Below are 25,585 nucleotides of genomic sequence, written 5' to 3' on the forward strand. Positions count from 1 at the left end.
GATACTTTTAGTTTTTCAGGATTCTTTGATGAATATAAAGTTCTAAAGAACAGCATTTATTTGAAATAGAATCTTTTGTATCATTATAAATGTCCGTTTTGATGTATTGAATGCGTCTTTGCTGAATAACAGTCAGCAGTGTGTGTGGTTACTCAGTCTCTCTCACCTGTTCCTTTCTTGCAGACGTAGGGCAGGTTGTAGTTGCAGGGCACATCGTTCCACTTGCCGTCCTCTCTGGTGATCATCACCACACAATCCTCTCCGCCCGCGAAGAAATTATCCGGCTGATTCTCCCGCCAGTTCTCATACACCTGCGCGAGACACACACCACCAGGGTTGCCAGGTTTTCACAACAAAACCCGCCCAACTGCACTCAAAGCTATTCCAGAACAAGCCCAATCGCGTTCCCGGGTAAAAATCACATTCGGGGGTAAAATATGTTTTTTTTGCAGGGTACCATGCTAAAATTCGCATTCCAGGGGGTAAATACATGAGCATCGGTACCATTGTGGGTGTGCGGGACAAGACTCACACACCTTTTACGACCCATGATATTAGACCCACTCACTTTTATAGTGTCTAATTAAGCACATGTCGATTTACCTACCCCTAACTGATAAACACTCATTATTAAACATGTAAGATGCTTTAATTCCACTTTTCTAATATTTTCTTAATTTTTATTAAAAAATAAACGCCTTTGCGATCTGTTATGTGATGTGAAAAGAGTAGAGCAAGTTCGGCAAAAGGCAGACTCAAACCTCTGATTGATTTGCGTCAGAATTAGATCCCATGCATCTTTCCTCACATTATTGCCACGGTAAATAATTCTGTGATTTCCGCAATTTTATCTTTCCATTCAATTGTTTAGTATACGGCGGTATATTTGTGTTATTTAATCTGAATGGCATCAAACATTACTCCAGTAAAAACAATTCTTAGACAGAGGACCCACCCACATTTTATTTGCTTCCGACGCCAATGACTAAATTTCATATAATGGGGTCGCTTTAACCCGCGGACATGAAATAACAGTAAATGCAAATGCCAAAATAGTTCTCAGTGGAGGAGACTGATTATATGATTAAAAAGCTCTTCTGATATATAGGAGTGCATGCAAACATACGTAATGTGGTTTGATTTCATTCACAAGAGCTGAACAGTCTCCAGGTGGAGGTATAAGTTTCCAATGTTTATTTGGACTAATAAATATATTAAAAAACTCACAACATCCACTCCATCAGTCCACTGGAAATCCTCTTCAACTGTACGATCATTCAAACCGATCCACACGTTTTCATGACCCAGACCTGATGGAGCACAGAAACAGATTTCCCACCTCAGTCTCTACTAAACTCTTTAGTCAGTTAAAAGATGTACTTAGGTTTTTATTTTAATAATTTAACAACACATTTGCAAGTTCATGGTTCTCTGATGTCTGGGAATGGTCACATAACATGCAAGTAAACAAATAAAATATTTCCCATCTTAAGATTTTATTTTGATTGATTTAATTTTTAATGATTTACAAGGGCGTAGGTTTGGTCTCAGCTTTGGTGGGGACATCCCACCAGGTTTGCCCAGATTATATAGTCTATTTATTACTGAGTATGGAAATGCACCATAGTTTAGGAATGAATACGATTATTGATTTATGAGGCTTTTCAGCCCAATCCAGGACCATAATAATAATAAAACAAAATACTCTTTAATTGTCAAGTTCATAAATGATTTTTAAAACTGATTTGGAAAAAAACACAACATGCACACAAAATTACTTATTTTCAATATAAAAATTATTGTGGACTGGATTTTTTTTTAACCTCATCACATTATTGAGCATGTCAAACATTAGTAACAACTTTAGATTTGATGCATTGTTAGTTTTTGTACAGGATCAGTTTTTGTTTCTCCCTCATTTACTGTTCGTGGCTGTTTTTGCCCTTACTGACTTCCATTATAACCTCATTTTTTGACTGTAAAGCCATAATGCTATATAATCATGCACAATCACTTTTTATATTGAAAATAAGTTTTTTTCCAAATCAGTTTTGAATCAGTTTTTGAAAATCATTTATGAACTTGGCATTTAAAGTGTGATAGTATTGATAACAGTGACAATTGAACAATGACAACAGCTCAACAATAAACATGGAATCAAGTAGGCCTATGCAAGCTTGCAACAGAACACATTTTATATTATTTTACATTTGATTATTTTATTTATTTCTAAAGAACTCTTTAATAGCCTATATTGGTGCACTTTAAAGGGATGGCTCACCCAAAAATAAAAATTCTGTCATCATTTACTCTCCCTCATGATGTTCCAAACCTGTATGAGTTTCTTTGTTCAGCTGAACACAAAAGAAGATATTTTAAAGGAAGTTTGTAACCAGACTGCTTTGGGGCACCATTTACTTCCATGGTAGGAATTCAACTTAACAAAGAAATGTATACAGGTTTGGAACAACTTGAGGGTGAGGAAATTGACAGATTTTTAATTTTTTATCTCTTTAAGCAGTCATTTTGAACCAGTAACCACTTTACTGAAAAAAATGTTCTGAAATTCAAAAATTAAATTAAATTTTCTTTATTAATTTACTATTATGACTATATTATTTTGCAATTATTCGTCCCATTTTTATCTAAATATTTTTTTAAATGTCAAACTTTATGACAGGATAATTTATATAGCTAAATGATAAATTAATAACATTAATTAGGCTATAATCTATTAATTAACCGGTCTAATGTCTAGAAAAATAAGTCTGCCAAGCTTTGATATTGTATGGAATATTATATTAATATATTATCCATTAAAAAAACAATAGGCCTACCTAGAAGCAAGGATGTGTCCGTCATCACTGCAGCTTTCAGTCAGACAGTCTGAGACACTGAAATGCTTCTCTGCAAAGGTTGCAGTTTGTCTTAGGTTCATCGTAAGTTACTGGACAGACTCACTGATACCTTTTTTTCTATTCAGCCCTATATCTGGAAATCCTCTTGCGTTTAAACGGTGGACGCGAGCTCGACATGTTTTTTAAAAAACGCGCAAGTTTACAGTGCATGTTCTCGAGACTCCGTCGCTATGGCAGCAAAGCTGCTAAAACGCAATCTTGTGCAACGCTTGTGCATCATTTTGCTTGTAAATACGGGGCGATACGGAATCGATCCATATAGCAGCACGAAGGAGTTTGCTAAAATATTGGTGGGGACAATTTTGCCATCTTAAAATATTGATTGGGACTAGTACCTAGCGTCCCCCCCTAAACCTAAATCTCATGGAGATTTAGATGCTCCATATGGTGTGGAAATGAACGGGTCTTTATCATCGCTGAAGTGAGCCAATCGCAAATGGACTAACAAGCGAACATGACACACGAGCATAGTCAAGCAGCATATATTAGTTCTCGGCTAATGTCTGTGGTGTGTGTCTTGAATAATGACGTGCACTGAGCTTACCATCATTAGTAGACACGCCCCTTACTGCTGATTGGCTTCAAGTTTTGAAATACTTACTGACACCTTTAAATGTCTTTCAGCTCAGCCAAATGAACAATGTATTTTATCTGATAGGAATAGGGTGATCAGACATCCCGAAAAATTCATGAAATCTAAACTGTTCTGAATCTAAACTGTCCTGAATCTGGCCCAAATTGTCCTGATATAAAAGCAAAATTTTGAGTAGTTATTGTCTGATAAACATTAAAAACTGTCTGCGGAGGTTGAGTCGTCCTGCAACCAGCCCCTGCCAGCTGCTCATTGGCTGCTCATTGGCTGCTCATTGGCTGTTCATTGGCTGCTCATTGGCTGTTCATTGGCTGCTCATTGGCTGCTCATTGGCTGCTCATTGGCTGCTCATTGGCTGCTCATTGGCTGCTCATTGGCTGCTCATTGGCTGCTCATTGGCTGCAGCATCTTTTTTCTAAGTTCTAAAAATATACGGTGGACGGCTAGGCGCGAATTTAGATATGGATTGATAAGCTAATTTTCATTCATTTTTTTGGCATGGCTGGTGTACCGGAACCCCAACACGCTGCTAAAAAGCAAAAACGCCTCCGCAGGTACTGTAATTAATCTACGCACAAAGATACAACCTTTTTGTCCCCTTTTTGTTTTAAGCCTTAAAGAAGAGAGCGCAAGTTGCTGCAGCCGGGAGGAGGACAGTGATGCACACGTAAAGAACTGACTGACTGTTCATGGCACTGTGTACAAAAAAATACTACACAATTGTTATTTTCGTTTAAGCTTATTAGCATTAGGCTATACAGAAAGGTATGATTTACACACTGTTACTTACAACAGTCATTGTTTTTTTTCTTTTCACGACATTTTAATGTTGCTTTTTGTGCAGACTAAAGACTAATGACAGACTCTTTGAATAAAAATATGTTTGGTTCAGGTTTGAAATTCATTATCTTTCCCCCTAGATAGGAAAGTGTTGACGGACCGTTGAGGAAGTCCTGCTCCATGGAGGAAGTGATGCTGGTCAGGTGACTGCTGTGCTCCCGGCAGTCCTTCTCCGCTTCCTCCCAGGTGTGTCTGCGCGGGAACTGACGGTAACAGTGGCCGTGAAACTTCTTCCATCCGTGTTCACAGCCCTCTGTGTCTAGAGACGGAACAAGAGAACGAGCATCAGAAATGTTTTCACATGGATGATTCACTTCAGCTCAGTGATGTTTATATCCATCTTCGTTCTAGCGATGCTGAGGCTCCATCAGCAGGAGAGTAATATAATCTGACTGCTTTTGAGTTACCTTTCACTTTCCTTTGACTGCACACACTGATTTGAATAGGATAATCTTGATTCATATTGATGTAAAAATACAAAGAGAAACATTTGGGGATTGTGATGGAAATGCAGGAGGTTCGGAAACTGATGTAAGACTTAAATTGTTAAAGGGGTGGCTGCATGCGATTTGACTTGTTTAACTTTAGTTAGTGTGTAATGTTGCTGCTTGAGCATAAACAGTATCTGCAAAGTTACAGCGCTGAAAGTTCAATGCAAACGGAGATATTGTCTTTTAAAGTTACGGCAGTTTATTGCCTACAAAAATGGCCGGTTTGGACTACAACGAGCTTCTTCCTGGGTTGGTGACATCATAAACCCTCGCTAGTCCGCAGATGAGACTTCTGCCCATAATGGGAAGGGGCGTGGCTTCCGGACAACCTGTGCTTGGCACTTCAGCCAATGAAAATACAGGAAACTACATTTGGCCATCTAACCAATCTAAGACCATTGTGTTTTTCGGAGGGATGGGCTTCATAGAAGCAGGAAGAAAACGAGCCGTTCAAAGGACAGTGGAGACAGAGGTGTGGAATAAAGGGAGAATAGAAGAAAAATAAGGCATTTAAAAAAAAGAAGTATTAAGACATGTTATACTGCGCCCCATAAACACAACCAAGCCTAGAAAAAAACACAGAAACACCCCTTAAAGTAAAATAAATAAATAGTATAGTGTGTGTGTGTGTGCTCTGTGGTTAAATCTGAACTCAGAGAGCTGTTAGTAAAGCAGCACAGATGTAATGAAGTCTCTATCAGAAGAGACGGTGCCCATGAGGGTAGAGTAAGTGTGGATAATGAATGAGGGATAACGTATAATCAGCCCATCATTACGGTAAAACAAACCCTGATGTGACGCCGAAGGGTCTCGGATCATCCGGAAGAGGTTTATTTTGTTATAATGACCACATGACTGAACACTATCCTGCTTATTAAATGGCTACTTATGAAATAGATGGACATGAAATATTGTGTAAATGATTTATTATGTAGAAGAAAGCATGGAATGACTATGACGAGCATCTTCAAAACACACAAAAAACTCCAAAACAGCAATGCCGCTGACATCAAGCTCATGTGTAGTTCAGCACCATCAGTAGTCATTATTAGAGGTAATGCATCGCCATTAGAGTCGCAGAGGAGGGCGAGCGGGTGCTAATGAGTCGGAGATTAATGCCATTCATTGGCTATGAGGAAAGAGTGAGCGGTCAACACAAATGAAACACGCACAACACACCTGAGAGACACTGACAAACTACACAAAACACTATTGAGATGAATGACAAGACTGCTGAGAACTCACTGAAAATAATTTTTCTTTGCTAATATTACCTGCATTTGCCTTATTTTACTTTATTTTACTTTTGTTTTTTTGCATCCTTTCTAATTCTAAGCAAATATGCATGACCAATAATGCATAAGATACTATAAAATAAAATAAATATTGCTAAAAGTGAATATGCATATACTCTATATTAATTAGATTTTATGCACAATGTGAATATGCATACACAATATATTAATTTGACAGATTTTTGCACAATATGAATATGCATACACAATATATTATTTTGACAGATTTTTGCACAAGGCAACTATCCATAAGCAATATTTGCAAGATATTATTGCATCTGGAATATATTAATTTGATCATAAAATAAAGTAAAAGTGTAGTGAGTGATGTGAACAGTGGTTAGAGGTCTGGAGGCTTCAGTTTTACATCTACATTGTCTTAATTTCACTAAAGTTTGATCAGCTTCATGATATATATCATCCTTCTACAAACCCGATTCCAAAAAAGCTCGGACACTGTACAAATTGTGAATAAAAAGGAATGCAATAATTTACAAATCTCATAAACTTATATTTTATTCACAATAGAATATAGATAACATATGAAATGCTGAAAGTGAGACATTTTGAAATGTCATGCCAAATATTGGCTCATTTTGGATTTCATGAGAGCTACACATTCCAAAACAGTTGGGACAGGTAGCAATAAGAGGTCAGAAAAGTTAAATATACATATAAGGAACAGCTGGAGGACCAATTTGCAACTTTTTAGGTCAATTGGCAACATGATTGGGTATAAAAAGAGCCTCTCAGAAGACAAGATGGGCAGAGGATCACCAGTTCCCCCAATGCTGCGGTGAAGCAATATCAGAGAGGAGTTTCTCAGAGAAAAAAAAGTTATCATCATCTACAGTGCATAATATCATCCAAAGATTCAGAGAATCTGGAACAATCTCTGTGCGTAAGGGTCAAGGCTTAGACGGTGCCTTAGACGGCACTGCATCACATACAGGAATGATACGGTAATGGAGATCACAACATGGGCTCAGGAATACTTCCAGAAAACATTGGTGAACACAATCCACCGTGCCATTCGCCGTCGCTGGCTAAACCTCTATAGGTCAAAAAAGAAGCTATATCTAAACATGATCCAGAAGCGCAGGCGTTTTCTCTGGGCCAAGGCTCATTTAAAATGAACAGTGGCAAAGTGGAAAACTGTTCTGGGGTCAGACTAATCAAAATTTGAAGTTCCTTTTGGGAAACTGGGACACCATGTCAGCTGGACTAAAGAGGACAAGGACAACCCAAGTTGTTATGAGCGCTCAGTTTAGAAGTCTGCATCTCTGATGGTATGGGGTCGCATGAGTGTAATAATAATAATAATAATAGATTTTATTTATAATGCACTTTTTATTCCGAAGAATCTCAAAGTGCAACAAAAAAAAATAATAACAAGTAAAAATATAGAATACTACAAACAATCAACCAACACAGAAAACAGAACAGAAACAGAGCTGATGGTGAACAGAAACAGAGCTGATGGTGAACAGAAAACAGAGCTGATGGTGAACAGAAACAGAGTTGATGGTGAACAGAAACAGAGCTGATGGTGAACAGAAACAGAGCTGATGGTGAACAGAAACAGAGCTGATGGTGAACAGAAAACAGAGCTGATGGGGAACAGAAACAGAGCTGATGGTGAACAGAAAACAGCTGATGGTGAACAGAAACAGAGCTGATGGTGAACAGAAACAGAGCTGATGGTGAACAGAAAACAGAGCTGATGGGGAACAGAAACAGAGCTGATGGTGAACAGAAAACAGCTGATGGTGAACAGAAACAGAGCTGATGGTGAAAAGAAACAGAGCTGATGGTGAACAGAAACAGAGCTGATGGTGAACAGAAAACAGCTGATGGTGAACAGAAACAGAGCTGATGGTGAACAGAAACAGAGCTGATGGTGAACAGAAACAGAGCTGATGGTGAACAGAAACAGAGCTGATGGGGAACAGAAACAGAGCTGATGGTGAACAGAAACAGAGCTGATGGGGAACAGAAACAGAGCTGATGGGGAACAGAAACAGAGCTGATGGTGAACAGAAAACAGCTGATGGTGAACAGAAACAGAGCTGATGGTGAACAGAAACAGAGCTGATGGTGAACAGAAAAAGAGCTGATGGTGAACAGAAACAGAGCTGATGGTGAACAGAAACAGAGCTGATGGTGAACAGAAACAGAGCTGATGGTGAACAGAAAACAGAGCTGATGGTGAACTGAAAACAGAGCTGATGGTGAACAGAAAACAGAGCTGATGGTGAACAGAAAACAGAGCTGATGGGGAACAGAAACAGAGCTGATGGTGAACAGAAACAGAGCTGATGGTGAACAGAAACAGAGCTGATGGTGAACAGAAACAGAGCTGATGGTGAACAGAAACAGAGCTGATGGTGAACAGAAACAGAGCTAATGGTGAACAGAAAACAGAGCTGATGGGGAACAGAAACAGAGCTGATGGTGAACAGAAAACAGCTGATGGTGAACAGAAACAGAGCTGATGGTGAACAGAAACAGAGCTGATGGTGAACAGAAACAGAGCTGATGGTGAACAGAAAACAGCTGATGGTGAACAGAAACAGCTGATGGTGAACAGAAACAGAGCTGATGGTGAACAGAAACAGAGCTGATGGTGAACAGAAACAGAGCTGATGGTGAACAGAAACAGAGCTGATGGTGAACAGAAACAGAGCTGATGGTGAACAGAAACAGAGCTGATGGTGAACAGAAACAGAGCTGATGGGGAACAGAAACAGAGCTGATGGTGAACAGAAACAGAGCTGATGGTGAACAGAAAACAGCTGATGGTGAACAGAAACAGAGCTGATGGTGAACAGAAACAGAGCTGATGGTGAACAGAAAAAGAGCTGATGGTGAACAGAAACAGAGCTGATGGTGAACAGAAACAGAGCTGATGGTGAACAGAAACAGAGCTGATGGTGAACAGAAAACAGAGCTGATGGTGAACTGAAAACAGAGCTGATGGTGAACAGAAAACAGAGCTGATGGTGAACAGAAACAGAGCTGATGGTGAACAGAAACAGAGCTGATGGTGAACAGAACACAGAGCTGATGGTGAACAGAAACAGAGCTGATGGTGAACAGAAACAGAGCTGATGGTGAACAGAAACAGAGCTGATGGTGAACAGAAACAGAGCTGATGGTGAACAGAAACAGAGCTGATGGTGAACAGAAACAGAGCTGATGGTGAACAGAAAACAGAGCTGATGGTGAACAGAAACAGAGCTGATGGTGAACAGAAACAGAGCTGATGGTGAACAGAAAACAGCTGATGGTGAACAGAAACAGAGCTGATGGTGAACAGAAACAGAGCTGATGGTGAACAGCTGATGGTGAACAGAAACAGAGCTGATGGTGAAAAGCTGATGGTGAACAGCTGATGGTGAACAGAAAACAGCTGATGGTGAACAGAAAACAGCTGATGGTGGAAGTAAATGGACTGCATTTATATAGCGCTTTTAGCAGACCCTATGGCCATCCAAAGCGCTTTACATTTTTGCCTCACATTCACCCATTCATACACTGACGGCGATGTCAGCCATGTAAGGCACCATCCAGCTCATCGGGAGCAGCTGGGGTTAGGTGTCTTGCTCAAGGACACCTCGATACTTGGTCAGGTAGAACCGGGGATCGAACCACCAACCTTTCGGTTTGTAGACAATCTACATGAACCACTGAGCCACTGCCGCCCCTCAGGAAGTCAGAAAAACAGGAAGTCTCTGTTAGCTCCGCAGCACACTGTGGTCCACTCCATGTTTTAAATTTCTCCCAGCGGCAGTGTGTCCCGATGACATCGTCGAGGCATGACAGCTGAAGACCAGATGATGGGTCTTCATGACGATTCAGACGATGGGGATCGCCGCAGCACCATGCAGGAGGCAGAACATTTTTTCAGGCACTTCTGTGGACACACCGGGGTCGGCGCAGAAGTCCAAGCCGCTCCACGGCCGCAATGCAAGACGGAACAGCGGCGCAGCCGAGAAGCGGAACATCCCAACATCATGCCGGACGCTGATGACGATGGCCCGGATGACGCTAGCCCGGTGCAAACTTTAGCCACCATGCAGCCCGAGGGAGACCACCAGTGAGCAGCTGCGGAGAGCAACATCAAATGTCCTCCAAACCAGAACCAACCGCAGCAATTGAAACATAAACATCAGAGAAGCAGTGGAAAACGGCGAAACGACGAACACCGTCCTCTCAGTGGCTGCCAGCAATCAGCAATAGTCCCAATTGTAGCTCTGACTATTAGACTAGTCACAAACATAAGGAAATAAAATAAAATCTAAATCTAATGGTACATTAACATGATTTGTGGGTGGAGAAGCGGCGAACAGACAACGCCAGCGTCCTCTCCCCCACGTTGCCATACACAAGTGTGTGTGGCATGGGCAGCTTACACATCTGGAAAGGCACCATCAATGCTGAAAGGTTATCCAAGTTCTAGAACAACATTTGCTCCCCTCCAGACATCGTCTCTTTCAGGGGAAGACCTTGCGTTTTCCAATTTGACAATGCCAGACCACATGCTGCATCAATTACAACATCATGGCTGTGTAGAAGAAGGATCCGGCACTGAAATGGCCAGCCTGCAGTCCAGATCTTTCACCATTAGAAAACATTTGGCGCATCATAAAGAGGAAGATGCGACAAAGAAGACCTAAGACAGTTGAGAAACTAGAAGCCTGTATTAGACAAGAATGGGACAACATACCTATTCCTAAACTTGAGCAGCTCGTCTCCTCAGTGCCCAGACGTTTGCAGACTGTTATTAGAAAAAATGGGGGGATGACACACAGTGGGAAACATGGCATTGTCCAAACTTTTTTCAGATGTGTTGATGCCATGAAATTTTATGGCTCTTATTTTCCCCTTAAAATTATACATTTTCTCAGTTTTAAATGTCATCTATGTTGTGTTCTGAATAAAATATTTAAGTTTGAAACTTCCACATCATTGCATTCCAGCTCTCAGTGATGTGTTTTGGGTCCCCGCTATGATAACAGTAACTTTATCAAATGTTTACAAAACAAGTGGGAACCCAGTGTGCCTGCCTCTTTATCTATCTCTGTTCTGTTACGTGAAAGAAAGTCTAAGGCCTTGTCAGGCCGTTTAACAAACCAATATAATCTGCTGCCTGTCACTTGTCAAACTAAGACTAATGTGGGTGAAAAAATTAATACTGTTAAGTTAGCACTTTTAAACATCTGTTCACTTAAGAACAAATCATTCCTAGTCAGCGACTTAATAACCACAAACAACCTTGATTTTTTGCTTCTAAATGAAACGTGGTTAGAAGAAAACTGTAGTGCAACAGTCCTCAATGAAGCAGCCCCTCCTAACTTTACTTTTATGAGTGTTTGCAGAGCAGTTAGGAGAGGTGGGGGTGTTGCTGCTCTTTTTAAAGATGTCTATCAATGTAAGCAAGTGTTATTTGGTGATTATTTGTCTCTAGAATATCTGGGTATTGTGTTAAAAGGTTCTCCACGCATCCTGCTTATCATTGTTTACAGGCCTCCAAAGTACTCTCCAGCCTTTATTGAGGAATTTACAGAACTGTTATCAATAATTTCCTCAGAGTTTGACTGTTTTGCTATTGCTGGGGATTTTAACATTCACATAGATAATATTGAATCCAGTACTACAAAAGAGCTCATGATGGTTCTTAACACTTTTGATTTGACACAGCATGTAAATGGACCCACACACAATCGTGGACACACTCTAGATTTACTTATCAGTAAGGGTCTAAACATTTCATCAATTGTTATTAAGGATGTGGCACTGTCTGATCATTCCTGTATTTTCTTTGACATATCAATCTCTCCTGCCATTGAAGCTAGATCTGTCTCTGTCAAAAAGAGATGCTTAAATGAGAACACTAATGTGCTGTTTATGAAGGCTTTATCTCTAACACCAAGCATATCTGCAGACTCTGTTGATTTTCTCCTTGACTCCTTTAACTCAAAAGTTAAGAGTGTAATGGATGATATTGCCCCTCTGAAAGTCAGGAAAAAGAGTGGCAAACAAAAGGCACCATGGAGAAACTCAACAGCAGTTCAAATAATGAAAAGACAATGCAGAAAATATGAACGAAAGTGGCGGAAGACAAAACTTGTAGTCCATTATAACATCTATAAAGACAGCCTTCATGCTTTCAATGTTGAACTAGGCAAAGCTAGACAGACCTTCTTCTCAAATATTATAAACAAACACATAAACAACACGCGCACTCTTTTTGCTACTGTAGACAGACTAACAAACCCCCCGAGTCACATTCCCAGAGAAATGCTCTCAGACAGCAAATGCAGTGAGTTTGCTTCCTTCTTCTCAGAGAAAATCAAAAATATCAGAAAGGCGATCAGCACATCCTCTAGTTGCTCTGGGGTCAGTCAGATCAGACCAAACCCTCGGAAAATTACTATGTCTGATTTCGAAACAATTGACGGTAAAATTTTAGAAGACACAGTACAGCATCTTAAAACATCAACCTGCACCCTTGACGCACTCCCCACTTCTTTTTTCAAAAGTGTGTAAAACTGTTTAGAAGCAGATCTCCTAGAAGTGGTGAACTCCTCACTTCTCTACGGGACTTTTCCAACCGCCCTTAAAACTGCAATAGTTAAGCCTCTTCTGAAAAAGAGAAATCTGGATAACTCCATACTGAGCATCTACAGACCAATCTCAAATCTCCCCTTCATAGGCAAAATCATCGAAAAAGTTGTTTTCAATCAACTAAACAAATTCTTAAACTCAAACGGATTCTTTGACAATTTTCAATCTGGTTTCCGACCGCATCACAGCACAGAGACAGCGCTCGTAAAGATTATAAATGATATTGGCTTAAACACTGATACAGGCAAAACATCAATTCTGGTTCTACTCGACCTCAGTGCTGCATTCGACACTGTTGACCACAACATACTTCTAGACAGGCTGGAAAACTGGGTTGGGCTTTCTGGGATGGTCCTCAGATGGTTCCGGTCATACTTAGAAGGGAGAGGTTATTATGTGAGTATAGGAGACCATAAGTCTGAGTGGACGTCCATGACATGCGGAGTCCCACAAGGGTCAATTCTAGCACCTCTCCTGTTTAACCTGTATATGCTGCCACTGAGCCAAATAATGAAAAAGAACAATATTGCTTACCACAGCTATGCTGACGACACCCAGCTCTACTTAGCACTGTCACCTAATGACTACAGCCCCATTGACTCCCTGTGCAAATGCATTGATGAAGTTAACAACTGGATGTGCCAAAACTATCTTCAGTTAAACAAAGACAAAACTGAAATCATTACATTTGGAAACAAAGATGAAATTCTCAAGGTGAACGCGTATCTTGAGGCTAAAGGTCTGATAACAAAAAATCAAGTCAGGAATCTTGGTGTAATTTTGGAGTCAGACCTGAGTTTCAGTAGTCATGTCAAAGCAATAACTAAATCAGCATACTATCATCTGAAAAATATTGCAAGGATTAGATGTTTTGTCTCCAGGCAAGACTTAGAGAAACTGGTTCACGCTTTCATCACCAGTAGGGTGGACTATTGTAATGGCCTTCTCACCGGCCTTCCCAAAAAGACCATTAGACAGCTGCAGCTCATACAGAACGCTGCTGCCAGGATTCTGAGCAGAACCAGAAAATATGACCATATCACACCAGTCCTCAGGTCTTTACACTGGCTTCCAGTTACATTTAGAATCGATTTTAAAGTACTATTACTTGTTTATAAATCACTCAATGACCTAGGACCTCAATACATCGCAGATATGCTGATTAAATACAAACCCAACAGATCACTCAGATCAGCAGGATCAAGTCAATTAGAAATACCAAGAGTTCACACAAAGCAAGGAGAGTCTGCCTTTAGCTATTATGCCAGCCGTAGTTGGAACCGGCTTCCTGAACAGATCAGATGTGCTCCAACAGTAGCCACATTCAAATCCAGACTCAAAACACATCTGTTCAGCTGCGCATCTACTGAATGAGCATTGTGCCACTGTACGTCCGACTGATTGCACCTTATCTATGCATCATTTTTTTTAAATATATATACATATATATATATATATTTTTTATAACTGTTTTAGTTTACCTGTTCTTTTCTTTGGTTATCATCATTTTATTACTTTTAATTCTCTTTACATTGTTTACATTCTTTTTCTTATGCATTTTTCATCCCTATTTTAATTCCTTTCTATGTAAAGCACTTTGAATTGCCATTGTGTATGAAATGTGCTATATAAATAAACTTGCCTTGCCTTGCCTTGCCTTGCCATTCTATTTTTATTCACAATTTGTACAGTGTCCCAAACTTTTTGGAATCGGGTTTGTAAAACCAGCCTAACAAGTGGTTTAACAAACTTCCACAAACCTCACGTCAAGCACCTTTAGGCTGGTTTAAGTTGGATTTCGCAGCAGGGAACGGCTTAAATCTTTAAGCTCTCTTTAATTCGAGTGTAATATGAGTCGGGTAGCAGGAAAGGATAGGACGGAGAGATATTAGCATATGTTTACTGAGCTCATGTTCTTGTCTCGGCATCTCACCTCTCTCACATCGGTCTCCGCTGTAGCTGGGCAAACACAGACACACATACGAGTCCTCTTTATCGATACAGGTGCCGCCGTTCTCACAGGGATTCGACTGACAGTCGTCCACATCTGCAAGAACAACATCATAGAAACATCTCATTATTATTATATTATTATTATGCATAAAATCACTCATGTTTCACAGAAGAAAATTAGAGGAGTTCTCGGCTCTTCTATTAAATATTAACTAAGTCTCAGATGTTTCTCCTAAAGTTCCCTAGAAGAAATAAATTATACGCAGATATATATATATATATATATATATATATATATATATATAAAAATATTTTTGGGGGTTGAAAATACTAAAGTGCATATATATATATATATATATATATATATATATATATATATATATATATATATATATATATATATATATATATATATACAGGTCCTTCTCAAAAAATTTGCATATTGTGATAAAGTTCATTATTTTCCATAATGTAATAATAAAAATTAACATTTCATATATTGTAGATTCATTGCACACCAACTGAAATATTTCAGGTCTTTTATTGTTTTAATACTGATGATTTTGGCATACAGCTCATGAAAACCCAAAATTCATTCAATTTTGATCTAAAAAAATTTGCATATCATGAAAAGGTTCTCTAAACGAGCTATTAACCTAATCATCTGAATCAACTAATTAACTCTAAACACCTGCAAAAGATTCCTGAGGCTTTTAAAAACTCCCAGCCTGGTTCATTACTCAAAAAAAAAAAAAAAATATATATATATATATATATATTTTTTTTTTTTTTTTTTGAGTATATATATATTTATATTCCATTCCAGTGAGATTTGAGTATGCAAAAGGAGTCCGACAACCGCTGAAGATCTAATCTCACCATTATCGGGATATGAAGAAGATGAAGAAACTGAAAAAACTGAGACAAAATCCACAAGAACTGCCACAACATCTCCAAGACGCTTAAAAAAATGCTCACAGTATATATGCATAAATAGTATCATAAATTATTAATAAATTCTATAAACAATTAGAAAGAAATGTCAAGTAACACTGTGAATGTGAAATCTTGAAGAATAATTTTTTTATAGTATTTTCTTGTAAAATGTACTCTAACAATCCAACTTAGATTTTCTAATTTTCAACTTTGAGCTATTGTTTTAAAAAAAAATGATGGTTTTGTGTGATAAACAGACTGAAGCTGTTTTTCTCTTAATCTTTCTGTGTGTGTGTGTGTGTGTGTATATATATATTCACACAGATCATACATTCCTCTTCACACTATAACACAATACTATATTCCATATTGATTGATATATGTGCAGCATGATGTTTTAATTACCCATAATGCTCAGTGACTGTCGGGTCAGAGCGCTGGAGAGGAGAGCGATTACAGAATCCACTTGATATTCAAGAGTCTGTTTTCTGCTATATGTCATCATTTACATAAGTGTTATAATACAGGGATGATGCTAATGCTTTAATCTGCTTTTCTAATTAATGCTCTCTCTATATACATGATTATATCCAAAGTTATAATGGCAGTCCATGCATGAAGTAACTACACAGCACACACACTTCTTTCTATGTTTACTATGAATAGTTACACTACCATTTCAAAGTTTTGGGTGAATACAATTAAGCATTTTATGCTCACAAAGCAGCATTTATTTGATTAAAAATACATACTAAAATTGTGAAATATTATAACAATGTAAATCATCTGTTCTCTATGTGAATATATAGTAAAGTGATTTATTCCTGTGATCAAAGCTAAATTTATCATCATTCCTCCAGTCTTCAGTGTCATGATCCTTCACTAATCATTCTCAGATGAGGATCTGATGATCAACACACATTTAGGATTATTATCAATGATGAAAACAGCTCATGTTTTTGTGGAAACTGTGATACATTTTATTTTTTCAGGTTTCTATGATGAATATAAAGTTCTAAAGAACAGCATTTCTTTTAAATAGAATCTTTTGTCTCAATATAAATGTCTTTACTGTCACTTTTGATCAATTTAACGCATTCTTGCTGAATAACAGTATTAATGTTTTAAACTGTAATGTTTTAAGTATTATGTTTAAAATTAATGTTATTATAATGGATCATTAGAAACCTGATTACAACAGTTAACAGGTGTTATTTAAGCCTCTTTAACTGTGGTAAAACCAGTGTTCATATCTTGACAGATCACAGAGATATTAATTACACCTCCTGCACCTTTAATCGAATCAGCCAAGTGTAAAACAGAGCACAGCACATTTACATAATTGTACACTCATTCACAGTAATAAACTGTCAGAGTGTGTGAACAGCGTGGCAAAATATTTACAGAAGCAAGCAGTGCTGTCAGGATCCATTACAACCAGGAGAAAAGGATCATTCTGGGACGGAACGAGTACCCACACAAACACCAGCAGGCATCACATGACACATCCTCATGAAGAAACACACAAACGATTCATTACAACCACAGGTCAGAGACATCCTGAGCCAAACGAAGATCTAACTTCACCACAATCCCGTCTGACGTCTGCTCATGTCAGACGCGGTAAACCAGCTGAGGCATCTCGTCTGGAGCTCACGGTCTGATTCAAGCAGCACAGATGAATTCATGATTGGCTTTAAAAGAGTCCATATTATGCCCTTGAGTCTTGATTTTGATTTCAGGCTCTACTAGAGCAGGTTTCCCTGCTTGAATGTTGATTATTTCCTCATATTCTCCATTGCTGCAGCTCCTCTCTTCCCAGTCTGTCATTAACGCTCTGTTTAGTTCCTGTCTCTATTAAGCCCCGCCTTCTGAAAAGCACAATGTGCTCTGATTGGTCAGCTGGAGCAGTGTGCTGTGATTGGTCAAGCGCTTCCAGCGTGTTTGGGAAATGTACCGCCCCTTACCATAACCGCTAGTTTCAAAACACAACTAACTCAACCAGGCCCCGCCCCCTTTATTCTGCTTATTAATTATTTAAATGAGAAATATTGTGACGTGTTTGTTCCCGGAAGAAAACTCAAGACTACAATGGAGGGGTTTCAGGAGTTCAGAAATGTATTCAAAACCCACACAACCTTCTTGTGCCATATTTTAATATTGATGCGAGACAGTAAGATTTAAAAGCTGCAGCAGAGAAAAATATTTGAAGAAAGGGGTAGTCCTTCATATTGAGGTAGGTCTAAGGGCGGGGTTAGGGGTGGTCCTTTATAATGAGGTAGGTCTAGGGGCGGGGTAATGGGTGGTCCTTTATAATGAGGTAGGTCTAGGGGCGGGGTAATGGGTGGTCCTTCATAATGAGGTAGGTCTAGGGGCGGGGTTAGGGGGTGGTCCTTCATAATGAGGTAAGTTATGGTGCGGGGTTAGGGGTGGTCCTTCATAATGAAGTAGGTTATGGGGCGGGGTTAGGGGTGGTCCTTCATAATGATGTCGGTCTAGGGGTGGGGTAAAGGGAGTCCTTCATAATGAGGTAGGTTATGGGGCGAGGTTAGGGGTGGCCCTTCATAATGATGTCGGTCTAGGGGCGGGGTAAAGGGAGTCCTTCATAATGAGGTAGGTTATGGGGTGGGGTTAGGGGTGGTCCTTCATAATGATGTCGGTCTAGGGGCGGGGTAAAGGGAGTCCTTCATAATGAGGTAGGTTATGGGGCGGGGTTAGGGGTGGCCCTTCATAATGATGTCGGTCTAGGGGTGGGGTAAAGGGAGTCCTTTATAATGAGGTAGGTCAATGGGCGGGGTTATGGGTGGTCCTTTATAATGAGGTAGGTCTAGGGGTGGGGTTAGGGGGTGGTCCTTCATAATGAGGTAAGTTATGGTGCGGGGTTAGGGGTGGTCCTTCATAATGAAGTCGGTCTAGGGGCGGGGTTAGGGGGTGGTCCTTCATAATGAGGTAGGTTATGGGGCGGGGTTAGGGGTGGTCCTTCATAATGAAGTCGGTCTAGGGGCGGGGTAAAGGGAGTCCTTCATAATGAGGTAGGTTATGGGGTGGGGTTATGGTTGGTCTTTAATAATGAGGAAGGTCATGGGGCGGGGTTTTGGATGGTCCTTCATAATGAAGTCGGTCTAGGGGCGGGGTAAAGGGAGTCCTTCATAATGAGGTAGGTTATGGGACAGGGTTATGGGTGGTCCTTTATAATGAGGAAGGTCATGGGGCCGGGTTATGGATGTTCCTTCATAATAAGGTAGGTTTAGTGGTGGAAAATAGTTTCTACACAAAATGTTGTTGTATCTACAGTATATTAAATAGCAAAGTATGGTGCTAGCAACCCCTAATGATGAAGACCCCTAACTGATAATACAGTTAAAAAACACAAGTAAAGAGAGACGTGTGGATTTCAGCATGGGGAAAAAGGAAGCGGTTCAGAGTCATTGAGCGTCTGTCACAGGCCTGTGTAAGCGCTTTACAGCTCTCGGATTACTCACAAAGATCTGGAGACTGTTTATAGGGCATTAATGCAGACATTTCCCAATATAGCAAACACTTTTGAGGCTCAACATTTGTCAGGCTTGCAAAAAAGTTGTCACCAGAGGAGCTTGAAAAGATAAAGTTGAAAGTCTTAAAAGTTTGTGTAACGGCATCAGACGCAAAGTCCCAAACGTCTGCTGCTTCAGTCAGACTCATAAACTTAAAATGGAAGTTGTAAGGTTTTAAGTGGATATCAGACGAGCAGAGGATCATCGGAAGGCTGTATCCTGAGCTCAGGATTTTTTAAGCAACTTAATGCGTGACGATTCAAGCGTTGTGTTCATCACACCATTTCATGGCTCTTTAAATATGACTGGAAGAAAATTAAGCCTGATGAAAACTTGAATAAGCTGAATAGCATGAAGCCTCTCAAGAACACATTTCATCATAAAATTAAATTAAAGTTAACAGAGATATTATTTTCATAATAATTAAGCATTCCTCCACAGATTCATTAATGTAAAATGGAAAAATATTAATACATACATATACAATTTAAATTAATATATTTGTATTACTGCAATACAGTAATTTTAGAGTAATATGAGAATCACTGAGGCAAACAGGAATTACAAAAGAATTACAAAATGTAAAAAAAAATGACAAAAAAGGGTGGGAAAAAAAGTCTAATAATTACTGTCGAAATGTTTATATATATAAAACATTATGACCACTGACAGGTGAAGCGAATAACACTGATGATCTCTTCATCACGGCTCCTGTTAGTGGGTGGGATATATTAGGCAGCAAGGGAACATTTTGTGCTCAAAGTTGATGTGTTAGAAGCAGGAGAAATGGGCAAGCGTAAGGATTTGAGTGAGTTTGGCCAGATTGTGACGGCGAGACGACTGGGTCAGAGCATCTCCAAAACTGCAGCTCTTGTGGGCTGTTCCCGGTCTGCAGTGGTCAGTATCTATCAAAAGTGCTCCAAGGAAGGAACAGTGGAGAACCGGCCACAGGGTCATGGGCGGCCAAGGCTCATTGATGCACGTGGGGAGCGAAGGCTGGCCCGTGGGGTCCGATCAAACAGACGAGCTACTGGAGCTCAAACTGCTCCAGAAGTTAATGCTGGTTCTGATAGAAAGCTGTCAGAATACACAGAGCAGCTCAGTTTGAGGCGTATGGGGCGGCATAGCCGCTGACCAGTCAGGGTGACCTCTGACCCCTGACCCCGCTGAAAGCACCAACAGTGGCACGTGAGCATCAGAACTGGACCACGGAGCAATGGAAGAAGGTGGCCTGGTCTGAGGAATCACATGTTCTTTTACATCACGTGGATGGCCGGGTGTGTGTGTGTGGCTTACCTGGGGAACACATGGCCCCAGGATGCACTATGGGAAGAAGGCGAGCCGGCGGAGGCAGTGTGATGCTTTGGCTCTTCCAGCAGGATAATGCTCCTGACACAAAGCACAAATGCTTCAGGAATGGTTTGAGGAGCACAACAACCAGTTTGAGGCGTTGACTCGGCCTCCAAAGTCCCCAGATCTCAATCCAGTCAAGCATCTGTGGGATGTGCTGAACAAACAAGTCCGATCCATGGAGGCCCCACCTCGCAACTTACAGGACTTAAAGGATCTGCTGCTAACATCTTGGTGCCAGATACCACAGCACACCTTTAGAGGTCTAGTAGAGTCCATGCCTTGACGTGTCAGGACTGTTCTGGCAGCCAGATTGGTGTATATATATATATATATATATTAGTGGTGGGCCGTTATCGGCATTATTGTGCTGCGTTAACGTGAGACTCTGATCAGGTGATAAAAAAATAACAGCATTAATCTATTCTCAAAGTTAGGTTGGGAGCTGGGTCTATACCAGCGTTTCCCAACCGGGGTGCCTTCGGCAGAATTCAGATGAGACATTTTAATCTGGATTAATCTAGATTTAATTTCAAAAGAAAATCTAGATTAATCTAGATTAAAAAAATTAATCTATGCCCACCTCTAATATATATATATATATATATATATATATATATATATATATATATATATATATATATATATATATATATATATATATATATATACACATACACACAAACACACTGTAAATATACATCCCTATAAAGAGATGAATTCACCCTAAACATCACATTAAATCTGTGAACAGTGGCTCTACACACTTGATTTCCATGATCAGTCACGTTGATATTCGCCAGTAGGAGGAAAACTCCCCCCCTACAGTCATATGCTGCTTCCTAAAGACTTACAAGGTACTTCTGCTCTACATGAATATTTGAATATTTGGCTCATACATAATGCAAACCGGGAGCCGCTCCGCAAGCGATGCGTATCTACAGGAGCTAAAGCCAGTGAGCCTCTAAAGTGTTCATGTCTTCACACACATTCTGCTCACAGAAACAAATCATGCGCAGATTAACAGCGGATTACTGCACATATCCAGTAGAGCCTCGGAGAGAGGAAACACGTCTGAGAACAGATCTAAACACTGTCTTTCTTCAGGGAAAAACAAAGGAGGAAAGTGAATGCTCAGAGGAAAGAAAGCTAATACACCTATGACCAATCAAACACACTCATCTAAAGCAATCAGCCTTTTCATTTCATTATCATAAAATCACAAACTGAGTTAGCATCGAGCTTCATCTCATGACTCTCAAAATAAACCCGTCAACCTTCCCTTGACCTCTGACCCCCAAACACACACATCAGTGTCTCAAATGATGGACTACGTGACCTCTGACCTCCATATTGGCAGCTGTTAAACAGAGCGTTTCATTAGAAAAAACCCTTCTGAAAGAAATGGCACCTAATTATTATTTAAACCTTAAATTATTAAAAGTGATTGAAATTGCTGAAAAATAGCTTAAATAAAATACATATTAGATAAAAAAACTTAAAATGAAAATTAGAAATGTTCCTTTGGTACAAAAAATGTATAAGTACAAAAAATGAGTAAAAAAAGCTACAAATATTAACATTTTTACATACCACAAACTAATAAAGATGAAAAAAGCACATAACAAATATACTAAAACTAGAAATATTCCTTAGGCAACTAATTGACATAAGAATAACGCTAAGAATATAAATATTTTAAACACCACAGACTAATAAAAAATAATAATAAAAAAGTCAATAAAAGCTGAAAATATGTTTTAAAAATGTTAGTTACCTTTTTTAGGTTTTAAAATGTTACAGCTACTTTTAAATGTTTTAAAAATGTAACAGTTACTTTTGAACATTTTAAAAAGTTACAGCTACTTTTGAATGTTATCTGAACTTCCTAAAAATGTCCAACAAATGTCCAACTACAACATTTCAAAAGAAGTGTGACAAACGTGCCGAGCCTCGATCAGCGTCGCCCTGGAAACAGACCGGATGGACCTGCACCTGCTCGGCATGGGCTGAGCGGTCACAGGTGCTACTCATCCGGCACCCGCTTCATAAGCGGCAGAGACAGACAGCACGGTGAGAGATGTCTCCAGAAGACTCGGCTAACTCTTTTCTCCACTATTCCCCCAGAGAGCAGCGTGTGACCGCCAGCCCACCAGCACAAGAGGTGACCACGGACCCACACCGCCCTGCACCCGGAACACAGCACAGAGAGCGACCAGCCGAGCACCGAGCACCACCGACTTCACCACTTTTCACCCCAAACCCTCAATAAAATCCACCCTTCGGGGAACTCACCTGCACTATCGTGTCGTGTGCTTCTTCACCCCGTCACAAGAAGGGAAAAAAAGTTACGTTTTTGTATTTAGGTTTTTGAGAACATTACAGTCCCTGACAAAAGTCTTGTCGCTTGTGTACAAATTGACCTAAAGTGCCGGTGAAATATATTTCTAATCAAGATATTTTTACAAGAAATGGCTCATTTTAATCCCACCAGCTTTTGTGATAATGTTTCAGTGAAAAACTAAACTTTCAAAAAGTATTCTAATATTCACAGCTTGGTAAAGCCCATTGAGTCGATTTTTGCAAAGACATAAGTGTTGTCACCTTGTCATATGAGCTTCGCTTGTGACTAATAATGGATCAATTAGGTCTCAAGTGTGTATAAAAAGAACCCCAGTACGCTAGACCTTCACATCAACTGCAACTAGACCTCTGCAAACATGCCTAAGATTCACCCTGAGACTAAAGTTTTGATTATCAAGAGGCTGAAGACCAGATCCACTGCTGATGTGGCAGACACCTTCAATGTGTCTCAGCGTCAAGTACAGAGGATAAAAAAAAGATTTGAAGAGACTGGAGACGTTTTTGACAAGCCCAGGTCAGGCAGACCCCGCAAGACAACTGCTCGAGAGGACCGTTTGTTGGCTCGAAAATCCAAGGCCAGCCCATTTTCCACTGCAGCAGAGCTCCACGAGACCTGGTCACCTGAAGTCCCTGTGTCAACCAGAACAGTTTGTCGGATTCTGTCTCGAAATGGCCTCCATGGTCGAATCAGTCCCCAGAAGCCAGCACTAAACAAAAGACAATTGAAAAACCGTGTGGCATTTGCCAAGGCCCACAGCCTGCTAAAAGGATGGACGCAGGAAAAGTGGCAGAAGGTGGATTTTTCAGATGAATCTTCTGTTGAATTACACCACAGTCGCCGCAAATATTGCAGGAGACCTACTGGTGCCCGAATGGGTCCGAGATTCACCCAGAAAACAGTGAAGTTTGGTGGCGGAAAAATCATGGTCTGGGGTTACATCCAGTATGGGGGTGTGCGAGAGATCTGCAGGGTGGAAGGCAACATCAATAGTCTAAAATACCAAGAAATCTTAGCTACCTCTTATTCCCAACCATAAAAGAGGCCAAATTCTGCAGCAGGACGGTGCTCCATCGCATACTTCCATCTCCACATCAAAGTTCCTCAAGGCGAAGAAGATCAAGATGCTCCAGGATTGGCCAGCCCAGTCACCAGACATGAACATCATTGAGCATATGTGGGGTAGGATGAAAGAGGACGCATGGAAGACGAAACCAAAGAATATTGATGAACTCTGGGAGGCATGCAAGACTGCTTTCTTAGCTATTCCTGAAGACTTCATCAATAAATTGTATGAATCCTTGCCAAACCGCATGGATGCAGTCCTTCAAGCTCATGGAAGTCATACAAGATATTACATTTGGATCTCACAGCGCCACAACTTAATTTGCTGACATATTTTTGTATTTGCAGTAAATTTGTTCCATTTCTGTATAGGCGACAAAACTTTTGTCTTGCCAAAATTTGACCTTTCTGTCTTGATTAAATGATAAATATTTTTTCGGTGAAAATTATGTATTTCAGTGCATTAAACATCATTTGGGAGGGTTTTAGCTTTTCATATGAGCTATTTCTAACACCAATGAATTAATTAAAAGTCAGGTTAATATCAGGTATTTCTAGAAAATAGATAAGCGACAAGACTTTTGTCAGGGACTGTAGATAACTGTGATTACCGTAACTGGAAGAATGTTTGTTCATAACTTTGAAAGAACCTTGTCATAACGTAAGCTGGGCAAATGTGTTAAATGCACTTCTTTAATGATCTGTGATAATGATCTTTAATGATGAGCTGGTCGCCGTGTTCTTTCTGTAAGAGCAGCTCCACAGAAGAAATAAAGTCACACCGATTCGGATCCCCATGAAGGTGAGAAAACGGTCATTTTCTGGGTGAAATATCTCTTTAAAGTCTTGATTAGCTCACCGATTTCACAGCTCTCTCCTGCGTATCCCTGCGGACAGAAGCAGCGGAAAGCCTCTCCGTGAGGAAGACACGTCCCTCCGTGCAGACATCTGCATCTGTCGTCCTCTGCAAAACACACACACACACTGGAGGTGATCCATCAGCATCTGTCTGTGATTATACAGCCGAGTGAAAGCCATGCTCGCCCTCGTGTCAGCGAGATGAAGGAGTCCAGGGTTACAAACATCATTTATCTTGCATTAAAGCGCTGGATTTGTAATGAGCAATAATAACAGTGATGCTTGACTTAGCACTAAACAGCGGTTTAGCATTTAAATACAGTATTTGTTTACAGTGTGTGTAATTAATCAAAATCACAGCCAATCGTGATATGGATTATGGTATCAAATAGCAAAGGTTGTGATTTGTGCTGCGTGAAGAACAACGCTTTAAGAGCTCGATGATGTAGCGTTTCAAAATGAAGAAATTAAGAAAGCCACACATTTTCATTTTGTATTTTTACCGTTTTTACATATTGTATTATATTTTTATATTTATAGTTTTTATATTCTCTACTCATAAATAAAAATATATATTATTTTATATATATATATATATATATATATATATATATATATATATATATATATATATATATATATATATATATATATATATATATATAAAGTAATATTTGTTATTTTGAACCCCTCCACCTGATGAACCACACCTGTCCTGCCTGTCCTGAGATTATTTGTAGTTAAACTACGTTTTGAACTTCA

The 25,585-nt window shown here is 39.7% G+C and overlaps 1 protein-coding gene across 1 annotated transcript in view; it reads right to left on the bottom strand.

Annotated features, from left to right (window-relative positions):
- Window positions 1-25,585, bottom strand: part of ncana (neurocan a) — a 115,551-nt gene that overhangs the window by 7,993 nt on the left and 81,973 nt on the right. The window contains exons 10-14 of the mRNA XM_067452866.1: window positions 24,825-24,929; window positions 14,700-14,813; window positions 4,451-4,609; window positions 1,228-1,310; window positions 167-311 (exon numbers count right to left, since the gene is read on the bottom strand). Coding sequence (XP_067308967.1) covers window positions 167-311; window positions 1,228-1,310; window positions 4,451-4,609; window positions 14,700-14,813; window positions 24,825-24,929 — 606 coding nt within the window. The remainder of the gene's footprint in view (window positions 1-166; window positions 312-1,227; window positions 1,311-4,450; window positions 4,610-14,699; window positions 14,814-24,824; window positions 24,930-25,585) is intronic.

This window comes from Pseudorasbora parva, chromosome 9, assembly GCF_024679245.1.
Source record: "Pseudorasbora parva isolate DD20220531a chromosome 9, ASM2467924v1, whole genome shotgun sequence".
NCBI classification, from domain to species: domain Eukaryota; kingdom Metazoa; phylum Chordata; class Actinopteri; order Cypriniformes; family Gobionidae; genus Pseudorasbora; species Pseudorasbora parva.